The 17,879-nt window shown below is 40.6% G+C and overlaps 1 protein-coding gene across 2 annotated transcripts in view; it reads right to left on the bottom strand.

The window, feature by feature from the left end:
* The window catches only part of LOC149321473 (FYVE, RhoGEF and PH domain-containing protein 3-like), a 130,762-nt gene that overhangs the window by 48,420 nt on the left and 64,463 nt on the right, over positions 1–17,879 (bottom strand). For both annotated transcript variants that reach the window (XM_089522854.1, XM_089522865.1), the window contains exons 2-4: positions 12,533–12,703; positions 9,569–9,740; positions 7,615–8,215 (exon numbers count right to left, since the gene is read on the bottom strand). In XM_089522854.1, coding sequence (XP_089378980.1) covers positions 7,615–8,215; positions 9,569–9,740; positions 12,533–12,703 — 944 coding nt within the window. The remainder of the gene's footprint in view (positions 1–7,614; positions 8,216–9,568; positions 9,741–12,532; positions 12,704–17,879) is intronic.

The following is a 17,879-nucleotide window of genomic DNA, read 5'->3' as shown; positions in this document are numbered from 1 at the left end:
TAACAGCTCACATACCTTTAGCATGTACATTATAATACCTTTTTATTATCCATCTAGGTAATTAAATAAAATCTCATCACAGAGCTGTGCTCAGACACAGTTAACTACTCTCTTGTAAAATTGCTAAAATGAATGATCCTAACCTAACTTTAATGACATTTCTTCTTTTAGAAGCATCAAGGTTAACATGTCTCAAAAATTTCAGATTCTGAGACAGAGGAAGGGGGATGGAAAGAAATAGAAAAGAGAGAGAGAGAAAGATTGCCAAAATTAATAAGCTCCCTCTTGTCGCTTTTCGATTAGAAGATAGGTAAGATTTCCAATTATTCAGTCATGTGCTCACATTTTAACAAATACACAGTGACGGTAATGAGCTATACCATGAAGTAAGAATCCCAGGGGGGAGTGAGATGTCACAGGGTCTTTTAAATTTATTAAGAGATCTACACAATCTACTGTAAAGAAAGACCTCCTCACGTCCATATCCCCATGAGGCCCTAAGTGGGACCTAAGAAAATATCAGGAAGATCGACTTATTCCAACCTTACTTCACTGTTGGTTTTGGAACAGTTTTAAGAAACACTGGCATCGTTTCCCACCACAGGCTACTGTGTCATGGAAAAATATTCTCATGAAAAAGCACATCTGGGCAGGTTAAAATAAGCAAAGAAATATAGGCACCAAGTATAAAGTTATGTGGGAATGTTCTTACTTTTAAGACTATTTTCTTGTAAGCAAGAAAAATCTGTGTTTCCTTTTCTCCTTTTCACATAGGTATGCATCCTTCTAGATGCTTATTACTATCCGTTTTCTCATTACTCTTTAATTTTTTATCCATATAATGCACAGAAATCAAGCATGTCAAACAGAGTAATTTAAGAATAATTAATTGCATTAAATAGACCAGTTTGTTTTTTAAAAAAGCAAAGAAAACATTACTGGTAAATTAGTGATTTAATTACTTAATTCTTTTTTTATTAATCTTTTGGGTGATCTTGGGCAAGTCACACAGTCTCAGCCTCAGGGGAAGGCAATGGCAAGCCTCCTCTGAACAAATCTTGCCCAGAAAACCCCATGATAGGTTCACCATAAGTAGGAAATGACTTGTAGGCACACAACAGCAACAAAGAAGATCCACTGAAATCACAGTGACTTAAGTTACTCCCATTAATTTGAGTATGTAGCAAAATCTACTTCCACAGAGGAGGTAGACTGAAGTCTACGAAAGTTCATGCTGTCGACTTCTTTCTTTCAGTTAGTCTCAAAGGATCTACAAGATCTCTCTACATACTGATTCTACAGACTAACAGGACTGTATCTTTGAATTCTACCATTAATTTAAGTGTGGTTTAACTGTGACTAAGGGCCTGCACACATGGGCCAAAAGGCCTGTGTTCTCCCTGGCCTGGCGTCATCCTGTCCATTAACCCCAGGCCAGGATCAGTTAGGCCAGATGCTGATCCAGCTATCTCAGACTGATCCTGGTTCAATGAGGTGTTAATCTGGCTCCAAAAGACTGGCTGTAATAATTGTGATAATGAAAACAGCAATGTATATAGGATTTTATATATTTTAAACTAAAGGAAAACATTGCCTCATTTTTTTTCCTTCTGAAGCCATGTCATCTTGAACAGTCCTTGAACAGTTGAAATGTTGCTCTGGTCAGGGGTACAGCTACGACGGAGGGCATTGTTCCCTAGTATGAATTCTGTCCCCTCACCAAAATTTTTTCTTCAGTATCTAAATTTCTAGTATTGCTGAAAGTGAGACACTGAAAACCATTCACAGCTAGAATGCATATACAGCGCCCTCACCATATGCGGGCTCACCATACACGAATTCAAGGTCATGCGGACAGTGAGCCCTGACACTTTAAATGGTGCGTGCACCCACAGCACACAAGAGTGTGCCACCACAGAAAACAATGGGACTTGAGGTCCTACATTTTTCCCTTATGCAGGGGTGTGTGTGTCCAGAACGGATCCCCCACATATATGAAGAGTGCATTGTATTGGCAGTGCTTACATTCCTTTGCTAACTGTGCCTGCCTGGACTGCATTTAGGCTTTCTAATGTGCTCTACAGACAGGCGCAATGGGGCGCCGTCGTCACGTGCGAGGGGCGGTGCTTCCAGACGCCCCTTGCACGTGACAAGGGCATCAAAATGGCTGCACCCTGTACAGATGGGCACAGCCATTTTGATGCAACGGATGCTTAGCATCCGCACGTCGCGACACCATTGAGACATCACAAGTGCACCATTGGCACACTGTAGCGTCACAGTGGCTCTGCAAAAAGAACTTGCTTTTTGCTGGTTCCTTTTGCTGCACAAGGAAGCTGCACGGTTTGTCCGTTGCAGCTTCCTCATGCAGCAAAACAAGGCGCGGGCAGACCGCCCTTTTTGGGCGGTCTGTAACCTACCTAAATGCTCAACCAGGTTCTAAGTTACTTCAATGACAGAAATGTGGGGACTGAATGAGAATTTAACTGGAGAGACAGTGGGAGGTAATGCCCTCATTCTTTCACCCTCCATCGTTACACCCCAAACCCTGATCCAGTTAAAGTTGCCCATCCTTGAAACAGAGCTATGAATGGAAAACCCATGAAAATGACATGATTTCAGAACAGACTGATTGGTCTATTTTTGTAAAAGTATCAAGGGACCCATACAGACAGGCCAAAATAAAGCTACTTTGGGTCACTTTGGAGGTATGCTTTTTAAATGATGCATGCATCCTAAGAGGACGGAAGCTGCGCCAAAGCCACACTCCAGTCCCACTCCCGTGTTAGACAAATTTGACTATGGATGAATAAAATCTCTTACAAATCCACAGACTGTTGAACCGGCTAGGATCATGCAGGTTCTATTGTTGCAGTGACTGCAGACACAAGCATATTATGAACAGAATGCAGAGTAAGAGAGACACACACCATATGACATTGCCTAAATTAATTTTGAAAGATAATTGAAAAACCACTGTTGCAGACACTACAAAAAGCAGCTAATTTAGGAAATGAAGAGCTGTGATAGAGCAAATGAAAAACTAAACAGCATTTTCAAGAGGCTCTGTTCCTGACTGTTCAGTCCTCTGAAGTGGCCTCATCAAATCTGCAACAATATACCACTCTGTATTACCTTTCTCTAAATCATACCATCAAGTGCAGAACAGCAAACAGAGTTGCTTTAGAACTCAGTTTTCTCTTCGCTGAAAAAAAAGGAAGGGGGGAAGAAAAGGGAATGGGGTAGGAATTATTAGATATTTCCTTCTCAGTTTTTTATATGAGCCTCTTTTCATTTCCTAAAGCAAATCATATTACAATATTTTAACTGCAAACCCTTCAACCATAGCAGTGCACCTATCTTTGGGAATAAATGATACAGCCATGGCAGCTGGTGACGCCAATGTCGATGGAACAGTGAATCTTCTTTAGGTTTTATTCTGAACATTAAAAGGAGATATATCAAAGATACAGAATGCTGTCCCCAAAACATCACTGCTCCTCTGACAATGGAACTGCCAACTGGTGCTATTCCCCAGTATACAGCCCTTAGATCAGAGTAGGCTACTGACCAACCACATCTACACAGGAGCTTTTCACACTCTATACCTGGTGCTCTGCTGCATAAACAGTAGCTGTGCAAAGCTGTGCACAGCTTTGTGCAGTTTTGTCTTTGTTTTTTCCCCCTATGAATATGGATATTTCCCTGCTCAGACAAATACACATTAATCCTGCAGGTCCACACTTGTCAGTGATGTGGGTGTAAGCAGCTGATGGGAGTCTATGCACAGGATGAAAGGGTCTGCAGCTATCAGGTGTATAGAATTATCCATTAATGCAAAATATAATACAAGTTGTATCTCCCTTATCCAAAGTGTTTGGAACCAGAAGTCTTGGGGATTTTTTTAAACTTTGGAATACCTGTATTTGCACATACATACATAATGTGACATCTTGAAGAGAGGAGCCAATTTATGTTTAATATATACCTTATACATATCACCTGAAGGTAATTTTATAAATATTTTAAATAGTTTTGGGCATGAAACAAAGTCTGTGTACACTGAACCATCAGAAAGCAAAGGTGACACTCTCTCAGCCACCTATGAAAAAAGTTTTGGTTTTTGGAATATTTCAGATTCCAGAATTCTGGAAAAGGGACATTCAGCCTGTAAGGCGAAGCCTGCATAAGCCTGCAGACATACCCAAAATCAAAATGCTACTACTACTTCTTTTCTTTTCTTTTTTAGTACAAAACAGAGAATGGGTCAGTAAAAGACATTTTCTTTCAGTTGGTTTTTAGGACACCTCCAAGCATGCCAACATAACCAAGCATTAACTCAGTTCATTTGTTCAAGTTTACTAACACATCTTAAAGTAATATATGACAAGAGTGGGAGGGCCCATGAACCGTAAGATACATGAGCTTCTTAAAGGACCTCACAGAACTAGTCTGGCCAACAAAAATGTTTGGTCCCAGTTTCCCAAGCAACTTAGGTGGGGAAATGGAAATGTTAGTTAAACTAACAGAGCTGCCCCAGAGATTAGGATATCAGTAGTCTTGAAATTTCAACTTTTATTTTAAATGGCTGAAGTGTGTGAATGCTGGTGGTCAAATTTGTCAGAAGCCCACCAATAAGAAGGGCCCACTGTACAAAGTATGTTATATGAGAATGTAAGACAGTTTACAACAATGTGTTCACAGTTCAATTACAACAGCTGTCAAAACTGATCCTAAGCATATTGATGTGTACTTAAAAACCAATTGGGTACCACTCTAATGCAAAATGGCCTTCCACTAGGCAGACATGACTAACTCCATATTTATAAATTACAGATTGGCCACTGTGAATTTTATAATATTGTAGACTGTATTCATTCATCACGCAATAGCAAAGCAAAGCAAGAGGCTGCATTCTTCAGAATATACTTCCAGGTTTTGCCTTAATGTCCACTATTACTCTACCATTAATGTTTGCAGTGACACTAAAATCAATTTTTCTTGCCCTTTCTTCTGACTTGACTTATATTAATAAACTGACTTGTCTCAGACATAGGGCTCATGAATAGGGATAATACGATAGACTATATTCCCATATGAACCAGTTGAAATACTAGAATTCTGATGAGGAAAGGGAAAGATATGTCTTTATAACTAACTCTCATTGTATAAATGTTATTAAATACAGCCAGCTTATGAACTCTGTATACTGCCCATCCTGCAAAGCAGGATACTGCACAAACAGTATTAGTACAAAGCTGTGAGACCCACCGATCAAGCATGGACGGCTAGGGCATGCACCAGCGCTGAAAGGCTAACTACTGATATTGGATCATTAAGGAAGGAATACTAGGAGCTCTGGGAGTCAATGTTTAGGGACATGTTCTGTAATACTTCGGCTATATTTGCATGTTGTTATTGTTATGCGCCTTCAGTTGATTCAGACTTATGGCAACCCAAAGGCAAGTCTATCATGGGGTTTTCTTGGCAAGATTTATTCAAAGGGTTTTTTCATGGCTGTCCTCTGAGGCTAAGAGTGTGTAACTTGCCCAGTGGGTTTCCTGGGCTCAGCAGGGATTTGAATCCTGGTCACTCTTAGTCAAACACCCAAACCACTACACACTCAGTCTCTCATATCTGCATGTACAGATCTGTTTATCTGCTTCTCTCCTTCTGATTCAGTTCAGTGGCACAGCCAGAAGAGTTGCTGTCAGGAAGCTGAAAGGAAATGAAACACCTCTGACCAGTCAAATAGTAGACACGCCCCCAAATTCCCCAGGAAATGGATCTGACAGACCATCAACACTGATGAACAGTAATTAAGAGGCTGTCCATGGAGAGTTAAAAGCAGCTGCTATACCACCAGCCAATACACCTATTTGCTCAATCTGCATGCTCACTCTCACATTTCCAATATCAGCTGCTAAACTGGCCCATGCTTAGAATTCAAAATTAAGCATAGCAGTTATATTTCACCAATCAGACTGATTCAAAAAGCCTACAACAGCTGCCAGAAAACAAAAACATGACAAACTGAGAGGATGTTAGATCCACTGGAGGGCAGGGCCACCATATTACAATTTAAGTAAAGAGGACAACACATTTTTAAAAAACCTTAAGAAAAAGTACAGATTTGACAGATGAAAGAAGTACTTATAGGAAGGAAAAGGAAGGGAGCATGGGGGAGATGGGAGGCAGAGAACCCAAAACAGCTGGGGGGAAGCTAAAAAAATCCTCTCAGCTAAATATCAGGTAGCACTTCCAATGTCTGATAGGCATCTGACAACGATGACTGCTTAGATGGGCTTCCGCAGAATAAAGCCACAGATAGCAGCATAAAATGGGTCAGTGGGACTCAGTCTCTGATGCTCCCCCAGAATCACTGAGAATTGGTCAAGCTGATGGAGGCTTCTGGGAAAAGAAGTCCAAAACACTTGGAGGAGCAAAGGTATCTAACAGTAGAGACAAATAGTGCACAACTAAGGGGTTAAGGAATAGGGCACCTAAGGAACCTTGAAAAGCAAATGGGAGCTTTGGCACTCATTATCCCACCCTCAAAACAGTGACCAACCCATGAAGCCATATTTGATTATACTGTACATGTCCATCTGATGGGTATTATAGTAATTTTAGTAAGAACATTCAACCAAGGGAGCCAACATTCTTAAGATCAATCCTTTGGGATTACATGGTGCAACTACTCTGAATATGCAAATATTAAATATTAGGATACAACAGTCTTAAGGCCCTAAACACAAAATATTAAGATACACAGTCTTAAAGCTGCTGCTAGATTCCTTTCTCCTCCATTTCCTTTTTATACACAAGGTGAAAACTTCACTTGTAGTACATATGTCCAAAACACACTGCAGAAATATTCCAGTTTGAGACCGCTTTAACTGCCTTGGCTCAATGCTAGGGATTCTGGGAACAGATATTTAGCCTCCTCTGTAAGACAGCACTGGTGCCACAATAAACTACACTTCCCAGGATACCCTAGCAATGAGCCATGGCAGGTAAAGTGGTCTCAAACTGGATTATTTCTGCAGTGTGCCTTGGACCTTAGTCTTAAAAATAGATAACACATTAACAAATTCATAAAGTTGTTAAACAAGTTAATTAAAACATAAATGTCACTGTTGGGTAAAACCATTTAAAAACAGACAAACAATTTCGAAAGAAAATGATAACGCTTGCATAAGAATGACAGTTAACTGTGTCGGTTAACAAAACTTTAAATGATTTCTTTCTTTCTTTCTTTCAAGACATTTATACAGAGGGCTTCAAAATAGTGCTGGCTGAAAGTACAGAGACCTCAATGGCTGACCAATGCTTTGCACATAAAAGACAGATCACTATGTGACTGAGTTGGAGAACCACTGCCAGAAATTACTAACTAGCAGAGCTTGGCAAAGTTACTTTTTTGTACTAGCACATGCTGGGAATTCTGGGAACCTGTACTCCAAAAAGATTTTTTTTCAAGCTCTGGTTACTGGACTAAGTGCTGCAACTGCCTGTGTGATTTATGTTCAGCAAAAAAATGAGAATTCTATGAAAGCAAACTTCCACACTGCATACTGTCACAAAAAGAAGACAGAGGTTCATGTGTTTTACCTTATTAATGTCTACACATTCCAGCTTTGATACTTCTGCAGTTTCTTGCTCTTCACTGCTTCCTTCATCTATGTCACTGTCTTCATCCTGAGTGAAGTTTCTCTTCTGCTCCCCAGCAGATAATCTGACACCCTTTTTGTCATTTTCCATGTCTGCTGCTGGGCTCCCACTCACAGTGGCTTTTCTCTGTTCTGAACCATCTTCATTTAGGAATGCCTCGCCTGCCACACTGCAAGAAGGGCTGTCGATCCCACTGTCCCTATTGGGAATTTTGCCACTTCCATTCAGCTCAGCCAAGGAATCCTTATGACCAAGATCTTCCATAGGCACTTTCCTGATGTCCCCATCAGTACAGTCTTCAGTGGCTGTGGTGTCATCTATATTTAGTTCTTTAATTTTCATTATGTCTGCGTTAGACATTTCAGTGCTACACAAGATGCCAGGCTCACTTTCCTCTTGTTCCTTAATTTCGTTTGTAGAAGCAGCACTGGAAGCTGCCATATCACAGACACTTGGGCAGCACTGTTTAGGAGAGTCCATTCCAGGTTCCATCTTAAAAACTAAATTAAACTGGTTTCTTTGAATAACATCGATAGGCCGCCTGCAAATGAAAACAAAACTCTGTGTTATTGACCTTATGTGCCAGATTCTAGAGCTACTGTTTAAAAGCCATTTATTCTGAAAACGGTACTGCCAATTAAATCACTAAAGCATTTCAGATCACAATCTCTGAGATGTAAACTCCCAGGAGAACTTTTATCTTGGGACTAGGTGAGGTGGCCTCTCTCAGGTTAGAAGGATCATCAATTTTGTTAATAATAGATATTTTTCATCACCATGGGCGCTGCCATTTGAACTCTAACTCAGGTCTCAAAAATATCTTCAGCTATGCCTTTAAGCACACCTTAATGTATAAGAGCAGCAAAAGGTCACTGAAATTACTATTCAAAAAGTTCTGTAAATGATTATTCAGAATGGCTGCTACAAATATTCATCATACCATTATATACAAGTAAAGTGCTAACTACACTGTAATAAAATTCAATTTTTAAGAAAAATGGAATAAATTAAAACCACAAATTTGTGCTTTTAAAAATTTTGGGGAACTATATTGAGGAAGTAACTGCATTTAATGGAATTCGCCCTAAATAGTAAGAGAACCATTTATAGGCTGTTAAAAGACTAAGCAAGTATATTTGTCCTCATAGAAAACCACAACATCCAAAGAGAATGCAGTTGTGAAAACATTACTTACTGAAAAAATGAATACTAAAAAGCAGACTTATAAATTCTTTGTTTTCTGATCAGTATGCTCATTTTAAAATCTATCATTTTTACAGGAAAAAAATGTCAAACTTTAATTAATTGCTTTTTCTCCCAGCAAACCTACTTCAGGCATTTTCATGTCTTTTAGTGTAGGGTGATTTATTTGTCCACCCATACATTTTTAATTGGTATGTGAATAAACCTGCTGAAAACAACTTACTTTGATTGATCCATTCACCAATAAACTGCCATCCAATGTTAATCAAAATTTCAAAACTCTCTACTAGGTTTAAGATAACCTTGGTTTTTAATAATTGACAGATCTATATACACTATTTTTTTGAGGAGTGCCAGCACGATCTATATACAGTACACTACTTTTCTGAGGAGTGCCAGCACGATGTAGTGGTTTGAGGGTTGGACTACAACTCTGGAGATGAGGGTTTAATTCCCTGCTTGGCCAAGGAAACCTACTGGGTGACCTTCAGCAAGTCACATGCTCTTGTCCCCAGAAAACCCTATGACAGGTTTGCCTTAGGGGCACCATAAATTGGAAACGACTTGAAGGCACATAACAACAATATACTATTTTATGTAACTCAACATTTGGTGAGTGAGTTGTTAACATATTATTTTCCCCCTAAGCTATTATTTAAAGAAGAAATTTTGGTAATACCAAAGTTCTTACCTAATACTTTCAAATTTTTCAATGAGTCTGTTAATGTCTCCTGAGGCCTTTGTTATTTCTTCTTCAGGCAGTGGACTTCTTGAGGACTTGGGATCTGCTGGCAAAGGCTTAGATGGTGCTGGAGGAATCTTCTCCTGCCCAGCAGGCTGGAGATAAACAGGCTTAGGAGGTACTAGAAAAATAAAAATGAAACCAAGGACTGTTCCATCTTTAATGAAAACCAATCCACTTGCTCCAATAAAAAGCTGGAAAGAGCACTACAGCAAAAACAATGCAATTTCAGATTATCTTATGTACTTATAAAAAACAATTTTTTTCAGGCCAAATGGTACCGGCCTTCTTTTTTACATTTTCTTAAGTTTGTTCAAAGACGGAGAGACTGTGACCACTTCCTTGTTGCTAAACAGGATGCACAGCACATAGACAGTATATTTTGCAAAAATTCAGCCACAACCCTCAGTACTGAACTAAACACTTTTGAGTGCTGCTGGCCCGAAATTTTGAGTATTGGTTGATTAACATGCTGAGCAAAATCTATAGAGTTAAGACAGATTTTTATCCATCCTCATGCTCTTTCTTGTGGTAATTCAGAAAGCCAATTAAAAAACAGCCCATTTTTGCTTCTTTCCCCCTCCCCTACCTCTTTGTGGTATAATCTGCATAAATTTCCTTCCTCTTTTGCTGCTGCACTGAATGTACTTCTGGAACAAAGTACTTGCCATGTATTCCTGTCTCCTCTTTAATGGAAAAAGAAGAAGACACCTTTACCCTTAGTCCATCTATGTTAGCCTTTGAATACTGCAAACCATATGAGTTCCTCATACTTCTTGTGAGTAAATGGTTTCTCCCCACTAAACATGCAAACAGTATCCCATAGCAACAAATTCATGTGTTCTCATCATTCAGTACAGCCAAAAGCAACTTAATTTAACTGACCCTTAAAGTAGATACTATCAAATTGACTTAAGGCAATTAATTCCAGTTGGTCATACCCATCAGCAGTTGCTGCCAAAATTCACTCAGGTTCATACTGCTTTATGGGGAAAATGCTAAAAATTCAACGTTTCTGAATTCACTTTACTATAAGTACAATATCGGTTACAATATAAAAAATTAAGTATTATTTGTATAACACATTATAAAGTAACATAAACAATCAGGAATTTACAATCTAAGTGTTAACTATATAGGAAACAGAGATTCCTCAAGAACTTGCTAACTTGTTCTTCACTGAAAACATGTGTGTGTTTGTGTGTTGTATGCCTTCAAGTTGTTTCCTCCTTATGGCAACCCTAAGGTGAACTTATCATGGGGTTCTCTTGTTCAGATTTGTTCAGAGGTGGTTTTGCCATTGCCTTCCCCAGAGACTGAGAGCATGTGACTGGTCCAAAGTCACCCAGTGGGTTTCATGGTCTCCAGAGTCATAATCCAACACTCAAACCACTATGCCTTTTTATATTGTGAGCTGCCTTGGGTCTCTTTTTGGGAGAAAGGCAGCATAGAAATAAAATAAATAATAAATAATAAAATAAAATAAAATGACGGAGCATATGAAATGGATATTCACATGCCCTATGGGGATACCATCAGAAGAGGAGAACAGAAAGGTTAGAAATCACAGTAAGATTAAGTGCAAAAATTCTTTCTTGTTCTTTCCACTCCTGTAAAACTATGTTTTAGCAAACACTGATGTGTCAACAACAACCTGGAACAGTGGTTTCTCTAACTGATTGTTCTTTGCCTTTAACTTAGGGTGATCTTAAAATAAAGTTTTCTTGGGAAGACTTATTCAGAGAAAGTTTTTTATTTCCTTCCTCTAAAACTAAATGTGTGTGACCTTCCCAAGATCAGCCAGTGGATTACCATAGCTGAGTGAGGATCCAGACCTGGATTTCCTAGAATCCATGTCCAACACTCATACTCCGACCTAGACCACACTGGCTCCTACTACTAAACTATAAACCCACACACAGAACTGTCTTACTATGAATATAACTATTATAATAGGCTCAGTATTAGGTATTAAGTATTAAGAAGCAAAGTAAGAACATAATAATGGATGCAGCGAATTATCAATTTACATTGCAATTAATCAGAGAAACCACAATTCCAGGGCCTTTACAGCACAGAGTGGAATAACAGTCTCTGCCTATTAGATCCCATACAAGCAGATTAGCCTACAGTCAAGCATCTCACACTATTAGTGTCTATTAAGCATGCTAATCTGAGGTCAAGTCCAAGAACGCCAACCAAAGCACAGAAGAACCAAAACTAGACAATGTGACAACCAGGAGACTGAGGGCCTGTACAGACCAGCACTCTGTGCCAGCCTGTGGACGGAATCAGGGTTCAGCGTCCTGGCAACACTTGCCCTTATTCCACCCCATGGCACCTTGATGGTGCGTGCCACTCCAGATGGTGTGCACCATCATGACACACCTTTGGTGCTGCGTCCAAATGATGCAGGTTCTCCAAGGGCTCCTTTTTGTGCCCTCCACAGGCCAGATTGGGCCCCAATCTGGCCAAGAAAGGGGCAGCAATCTGTATAGCCCCTGAGTTCCTGAAATAACAATGATAAGCATAGGAACAGTGAAGAATTGGATAGGATTTTAGTGATTAATATGTTTGGTGGTTATTAATTTAAGTTAGTACTCATTATTAGCTGAAAACAGTCCTTTTCAAGGATTGGTATGTCCTAGCTACCATTTTTGCCTCTCACACCTAAGAGTTTATGGCAGGGGTTCTTAATCTTTTTTGGGTAACAGACCCCTTTGAGAACCTAATGGAAACTATGCAATTCCTTTCAGTGTTACAGAGTAACATATGCACCACCACATACATGAAGCCCCTTTAGCCAATAGACAGCCACCCTTCCTGCAAGGATAATTGTTAGACCATGCATTATCTAACACAACAACTACAAGATAACCCTCACATTAACATTGAAGGAGCTAAATTTCAAACCTTGAGGTTTTGACAGAGAATGCTTCTTGGCCAGATGAGATTTTATTTTTGGCTTTCTTCCAGCTTGAAGCATACACTCTACAGGATCAACATGCTGAAATTCACCACAAGTTTCAGGCACAGTCCTTAGCTCAATGTGGCATTTGATTTCCAAAGAAGAATGAGGGCAACCTGGAATAAAAGAATGGTTTAGTATTTTCCCCCCGCTTTTGCTGGAGAATAAGGACAAGAGGCTCTTGTACCAACCGAGCTGATAAATAGTCATAACATATATATTCATATATAAGTTGGAAAATGTAGGTCAAAACATTGACCCAAAAAACCTGGGTCAATTTATCCACGAGTCATATGAAAACGAACAATTGTGGCCCCAAAAGTTGACCTCAACTTATATATGAGTTCGACGTATAGTCGAATATATACAGTACTATCTAAAAATAACAATTTTAATTCATTCATCCCTGCTATCATCAAACAAAGCACAGGACATTATCATAATGTCCTTTCATCATCAGTTCTTCAAACAGTCTATTATAACACTGAATGAATATGAGAGTAACAATATTATTTTTAAAATATTCACACGACTGTTGAAAGGTACAGAATGGAGACTGTGAGGCAAAGGGACATGTTTTCCCTTCCCCAAGGACATAGTAGAGTACTAGCTCAGATCAGATGATCATGCTTGTTAGTCTGACATATAAAAAACATGTCAACCATGACACAATTTAAAAAAAGATGCACAAGTAACAACAGATTCCTTCAGATACAAATTACACATTATATGTGCAAAGAGAACCATACAATGTTTAGTCTTTGGCTCCAACTTCAATGTCACATATCCAGACAGGCCCCACTTCTAATGTCCACATTAAGCTTGGATGATGAGAGGCCTGAAAGTGTGAGCAACCCCTTGTGCATAGGACCTCTTTTTCAGATATCTATACTCACATAGGACACTGGGTCTAGCCTGGCCAGCTGGTGCTAGGTTTGGGATCAGTGGCACAACCCACTCACTACGTATCATGGGGACCTCCTCCTTCAGACATGCAACATGTGAAGTGTTACCTATTGCTTGAGAAGCTCCGTGTCACAGTACCAAACATAGTCAGACTTTCTCAAGGATTATTTTGTGAATAGGGATAATTAAACCAGAAAAATTGTGTGGGTTTTACAACATTAGTCTTAATGTCTTTCTTGTTAAGCATTCAAATATTATATATTCACAAACAGGTGTTAAAGGTTTGCTTTTGGTGTTCTTTTGCAACAGTTATCAAACATATACTATCAGAAGCTATCACATAGCTATCAAAAGAAATCTATTTAGGATTATGGTATTAGGAAAAGAACAGCAATATCACTATAAATATATAGGCTATCCATGGTGGTGGTGGGGCTTCAACTTAAAACTGAATATTATGAGATGGTATAAGCTATCCACTGGCTTGTCTTCCATGTACCACACCAATTCACATCAGCTAAAGATCTTGCTGAAATGATGTGCAGAACAGAGTCCATCAGTTCCTGGTTAATTATTTAAAAGCCATTTCCTTTTCAAAAGCTACCACCTACTTCAAAAGTTAGCACAAGAAACAAACAACATTGCCTTAAAGGAAGCTAATATCCTGAGATACATACAAACTACAATGGAAAAAAAGGTGCACCACCTCCCTTCTGACATATCACCATTATTTTAATGCATTTTAAATTATTATTATTATTATTATTATTATTATGCTTTATTTATATAGCGCTATAGATTTGCAAAGTGCTGTACATCCAAACAATAAAATAAATAAACCAGCCCATGGCATACAATCTAAGAAATAATAGCATAATACATATAAATAATACATAACAATAAAGGAAATGGTTCAATAAAACAGGCAACAAATTAAAAACGTCAAATAGCAAATAATAGTCACGCAATGCCTGGGAACGCTTCTCTGAACAGGATGGTCTTCAACTCAGTTTCAGAAGAAGTTAAATAGCATGAATATAATCTATGTAGTATAAAAATAAAATGGACAAGTCCCTACCCATAGGATCACAATGCAAAACACATATTGCAAGCAGAGCGGGGACAACACAGAAAATAAAATGACAATTTGAAATTATTAAAAGTTAATCATTAAACAAATGGCACACTTCAATCATTTCCTGAACCTGAAATATTTATAGAAAAACTAAACATCTTTGATGACTAGTTTCGAAACAGTGGTCATTTCAAATCATAAACCTGTCTGAGGGATTGCCTTGGCTGTTAATGGAATCCCAATGTGATGGAAATGTCCCTGTGTTCCCTAGAGCAGGGGTCGGCAACCTCCAGCCCACGGGCCGGATGCGGCCCAAGGAGGCCTTTCGGCCGGCCCCTGGCTGCTGCTGCCGCCGCCAATTGTGGCTTTTCGCCGCTCCGGGCCCCGCCATTTCCCCCCCAAAATAATGGCGAAGTCACGCGAGACTTCGCCGCCATTTTGGGGGGGAAATGGCGGCGGCCTAGAGATGAAGTCTCACGTGACCTCAGAAATGGTCGCGTGAGACTTTGCCGCCTTTGGCGACAGCCTCTAGGAGGCCTGCTGCAGCCGCCGGAGCCCTCGAACAGGGCTCCGGCAGCAGCAGTGGGCCTCTGGGAGGCCCGATGCCATCACTGGGGCCCCCCAGGAGGGCTGAGGCTGCGGCAGCAGGCCTCTGGGAGGCCCGATGCCGTCACTGGGGCCCCCCAGGAGGGCTCTGGCTGCGGCAGCGGGCCTCTGGGAGGCCCGATGCCGTCGCTCTGGGAGGCCCATTGCTTTCGCTGGGGCCCCCCAGGAGGGCTCTGGCGACGGCAGCAGGCCTCTGGGAGGCCAGATGCCGTTGCTGGGGCCCTCCGGGAGGGCTCCGCCAGCGGCAGCAGCCCTCTGGGAGGCCCATTGCTGTCGCTAGGGCCCTCTGGGAGGGCTCTGGCGGCGGGCCTCTGGGAGGCCTGATGCCAATGCTGGGGCCCTCCAACAGGCCCGTTGCCGTCGCCGGGGGCCGGCAAAGAGGGGGAGGCCTCCAGCGCTGGTGGACCCCGCTGGCTTTTTTGCCGGCCTCTGATGGGGCCTGGGGTCCCGTCAGGGGCCGGCAAAGAGGGGGAGGCCTCCAGCGCTGGCAGCCCCTGCCGGCTCTTTCCCGGCCTCTGACAGGGCCTGGGGCCCCGGCAGGGACCGGCAAAGAGGAAGAGGCCTGACCCCCAGAGGGTGGAAGCTCCACCCCCGGCACACGGCCCCACCCCGAAGGTGGAAGCTCCACCCCCCAGCTTCGGCCCCCCAGTTGTCTGAGGGACAGCAACCCGGCCCCTGGCTCAAAAAGGTTGCCTACCCTTGCCCTAGAGGGAATTTGGGGGCAAAAATGTTGGGGGATGGATGTGCAATTTATTGATTTCTGGGGATGCCAAGGGGCCTCCAAACATAGCGATAATGTCCACCACATTCTCCAGACGGCATTTTGGAATAAGTTTTAATTCCTGAGGGAAGTTCAAAAACAGCCCTGGGGGCAAGGAAACCAGACATTCTAATTTTCCAGGACATGTTCTACATTTCCACCTTCTGCCCAGGAAGAATTCTAAAATGTCTTCCATTTTGAGCATGACTAAAAAGCATGAAGTTACATTTATATTAGTGTGAAATGGGGCCAGATAGACTACCAAAATTATGTCTCTTAGAACAGTCTCAATCCCATCTTGAGTCCTCTTGGTTTCGTCGTGCACTTTTCAAAGACCTAACTATCTAAAAATACAAATGCCAAAATACCTGAGGGAGGCATTTACTTGAGCTAGATTTGATCAGCTTGACGCAATGGTAAGATATGGTAGATTTAATAGTATTCCTTATGACTTGTATTTGTGGAGACCAAGAGATTGAAGATTTAGCTCATATTCTATTCAAGTGTAATTTGTACCAACAGGAAAGATACCAGTATCTTGGTCCCTATATCAAATGATCAATGTTCTGGGATACCCATGTTAGAACCTCTTACTTCATGAGTGGTCAAGATTCAAAAATATCTGTTACCACAGCTCGGTTTCTATGTAAAGCAATACAGTTGAGACCTAGATATGTGGGGACAATTGGGGTCAACTGTAGAGGTGATGAGGAATTTTGATGTGTAACTGATGTTCAATCTTTTGTTTCATGTACACTGGTGCCTCGGGTTACGAAATTAATTCGTTCCGCCATTCCTTTCGTAACCCGAAAATTTCGTAACCCGAAAAATAATCCGTTAGCACTGGAAAGCCTATAGCTGCACTTTGCAGCATTTGAATTTCGCGCCGAAATGAATTTCGTAACCCGAAAAATATTTCGTAACCCGAAACAGTTTTTGCCAATCCAACTTTTTCGTATCCCGGAAATTTCGTAACCCGATCATTTCGTATCCCGAGGCACCAGTGTACTATCATTTTAAAGACGTATTTTCCCCCCTCTCTATTTTACCCATTTTTGTATTTTGAATCTTTTATATAGATTTTTATAATCAAGTTTTATAATTTTGTTTCATTTATGGTTTTTGTACTGAAATTGTATGGCATTCACATGGTATCTGTATGGTATTTTATTCATATTTTAGATTTATTATATTTAGCTTTTTCTAATTTCTATAGAATTTCTATAGAATTTCTATAGTGTGTTTTATCTGCTTTTGTGTTATTTTGATATGGCCTAAGGGCTAATCAATAAACATTGACTGGTTTATTTATATTAGTGTTTTGTAATGTCCTACATTTTTCTTGAATGTCCTACATTTTGCGGTGCCTTATCCTCCTTTGTGGTTATGACATCAGGGGGCAGCATTCCATAGTCCATACTTTGCCAATCCCTGATATATAGTCTCAATTTCTACCATATGCCTACCCTTGGAACTGTGCAATGACATTCATACCACAGAAGTTCAGCAAATATTTTCAAAGCTACAAGTAGTAAAGTACCAATTTTACCTTAGAAAAGTTCTGGGCTCTTTTATGCTGAGTCAACTTATGAATTGGGAACACAGCTTTGATTACTAGCCTTGTCCCTGAACACTATGGACACCACTTTGTCCCACTACAGTGTCCATAAACACAGTGCAAACATCTGCTAGGACGGAGCCTTTATCTATCTATACAGCTGTAGGTGTAAAGGCATCCATGTGGTCTCAGACTGCACAGGGCTCCAGACAATGTGGTGGCCTTCATGCACACAGCTGTATATGTGTGAGCTTTCTTCCTGAAGAGGTTGGTGCTGTATCTTCACATGTCATGAGCAGATCAATCTGGTACATGCAAAAATAAGTCAGCCCAAATTTGCAGTCACTTATAAATCTTTTTTCCAAACAGGGTTTTGTTAAATCTCCC

This window comes from Sceloporus occidentalis, unplaced genomic scaffold (genome assembly GCF_023333645.1).
Source record: "Sceloporus occidentalis isolate IW3139 unplaced genomic scaffold, rSceOcc1.0.p SCAF_1, whole genome shotgun sequence".
Classification (NCBI taxonomy): Eukaryota; Metazoa; Chordata; class Lepidosauria; order Squamata; family Phrynosomatidae; genus Sceloporus; species Sceloporus occidentalis.
Note: the sequence above shows the minus strand (reverse complement) of the source record. Positions and strands in the feature narration are given on the sequence as shown.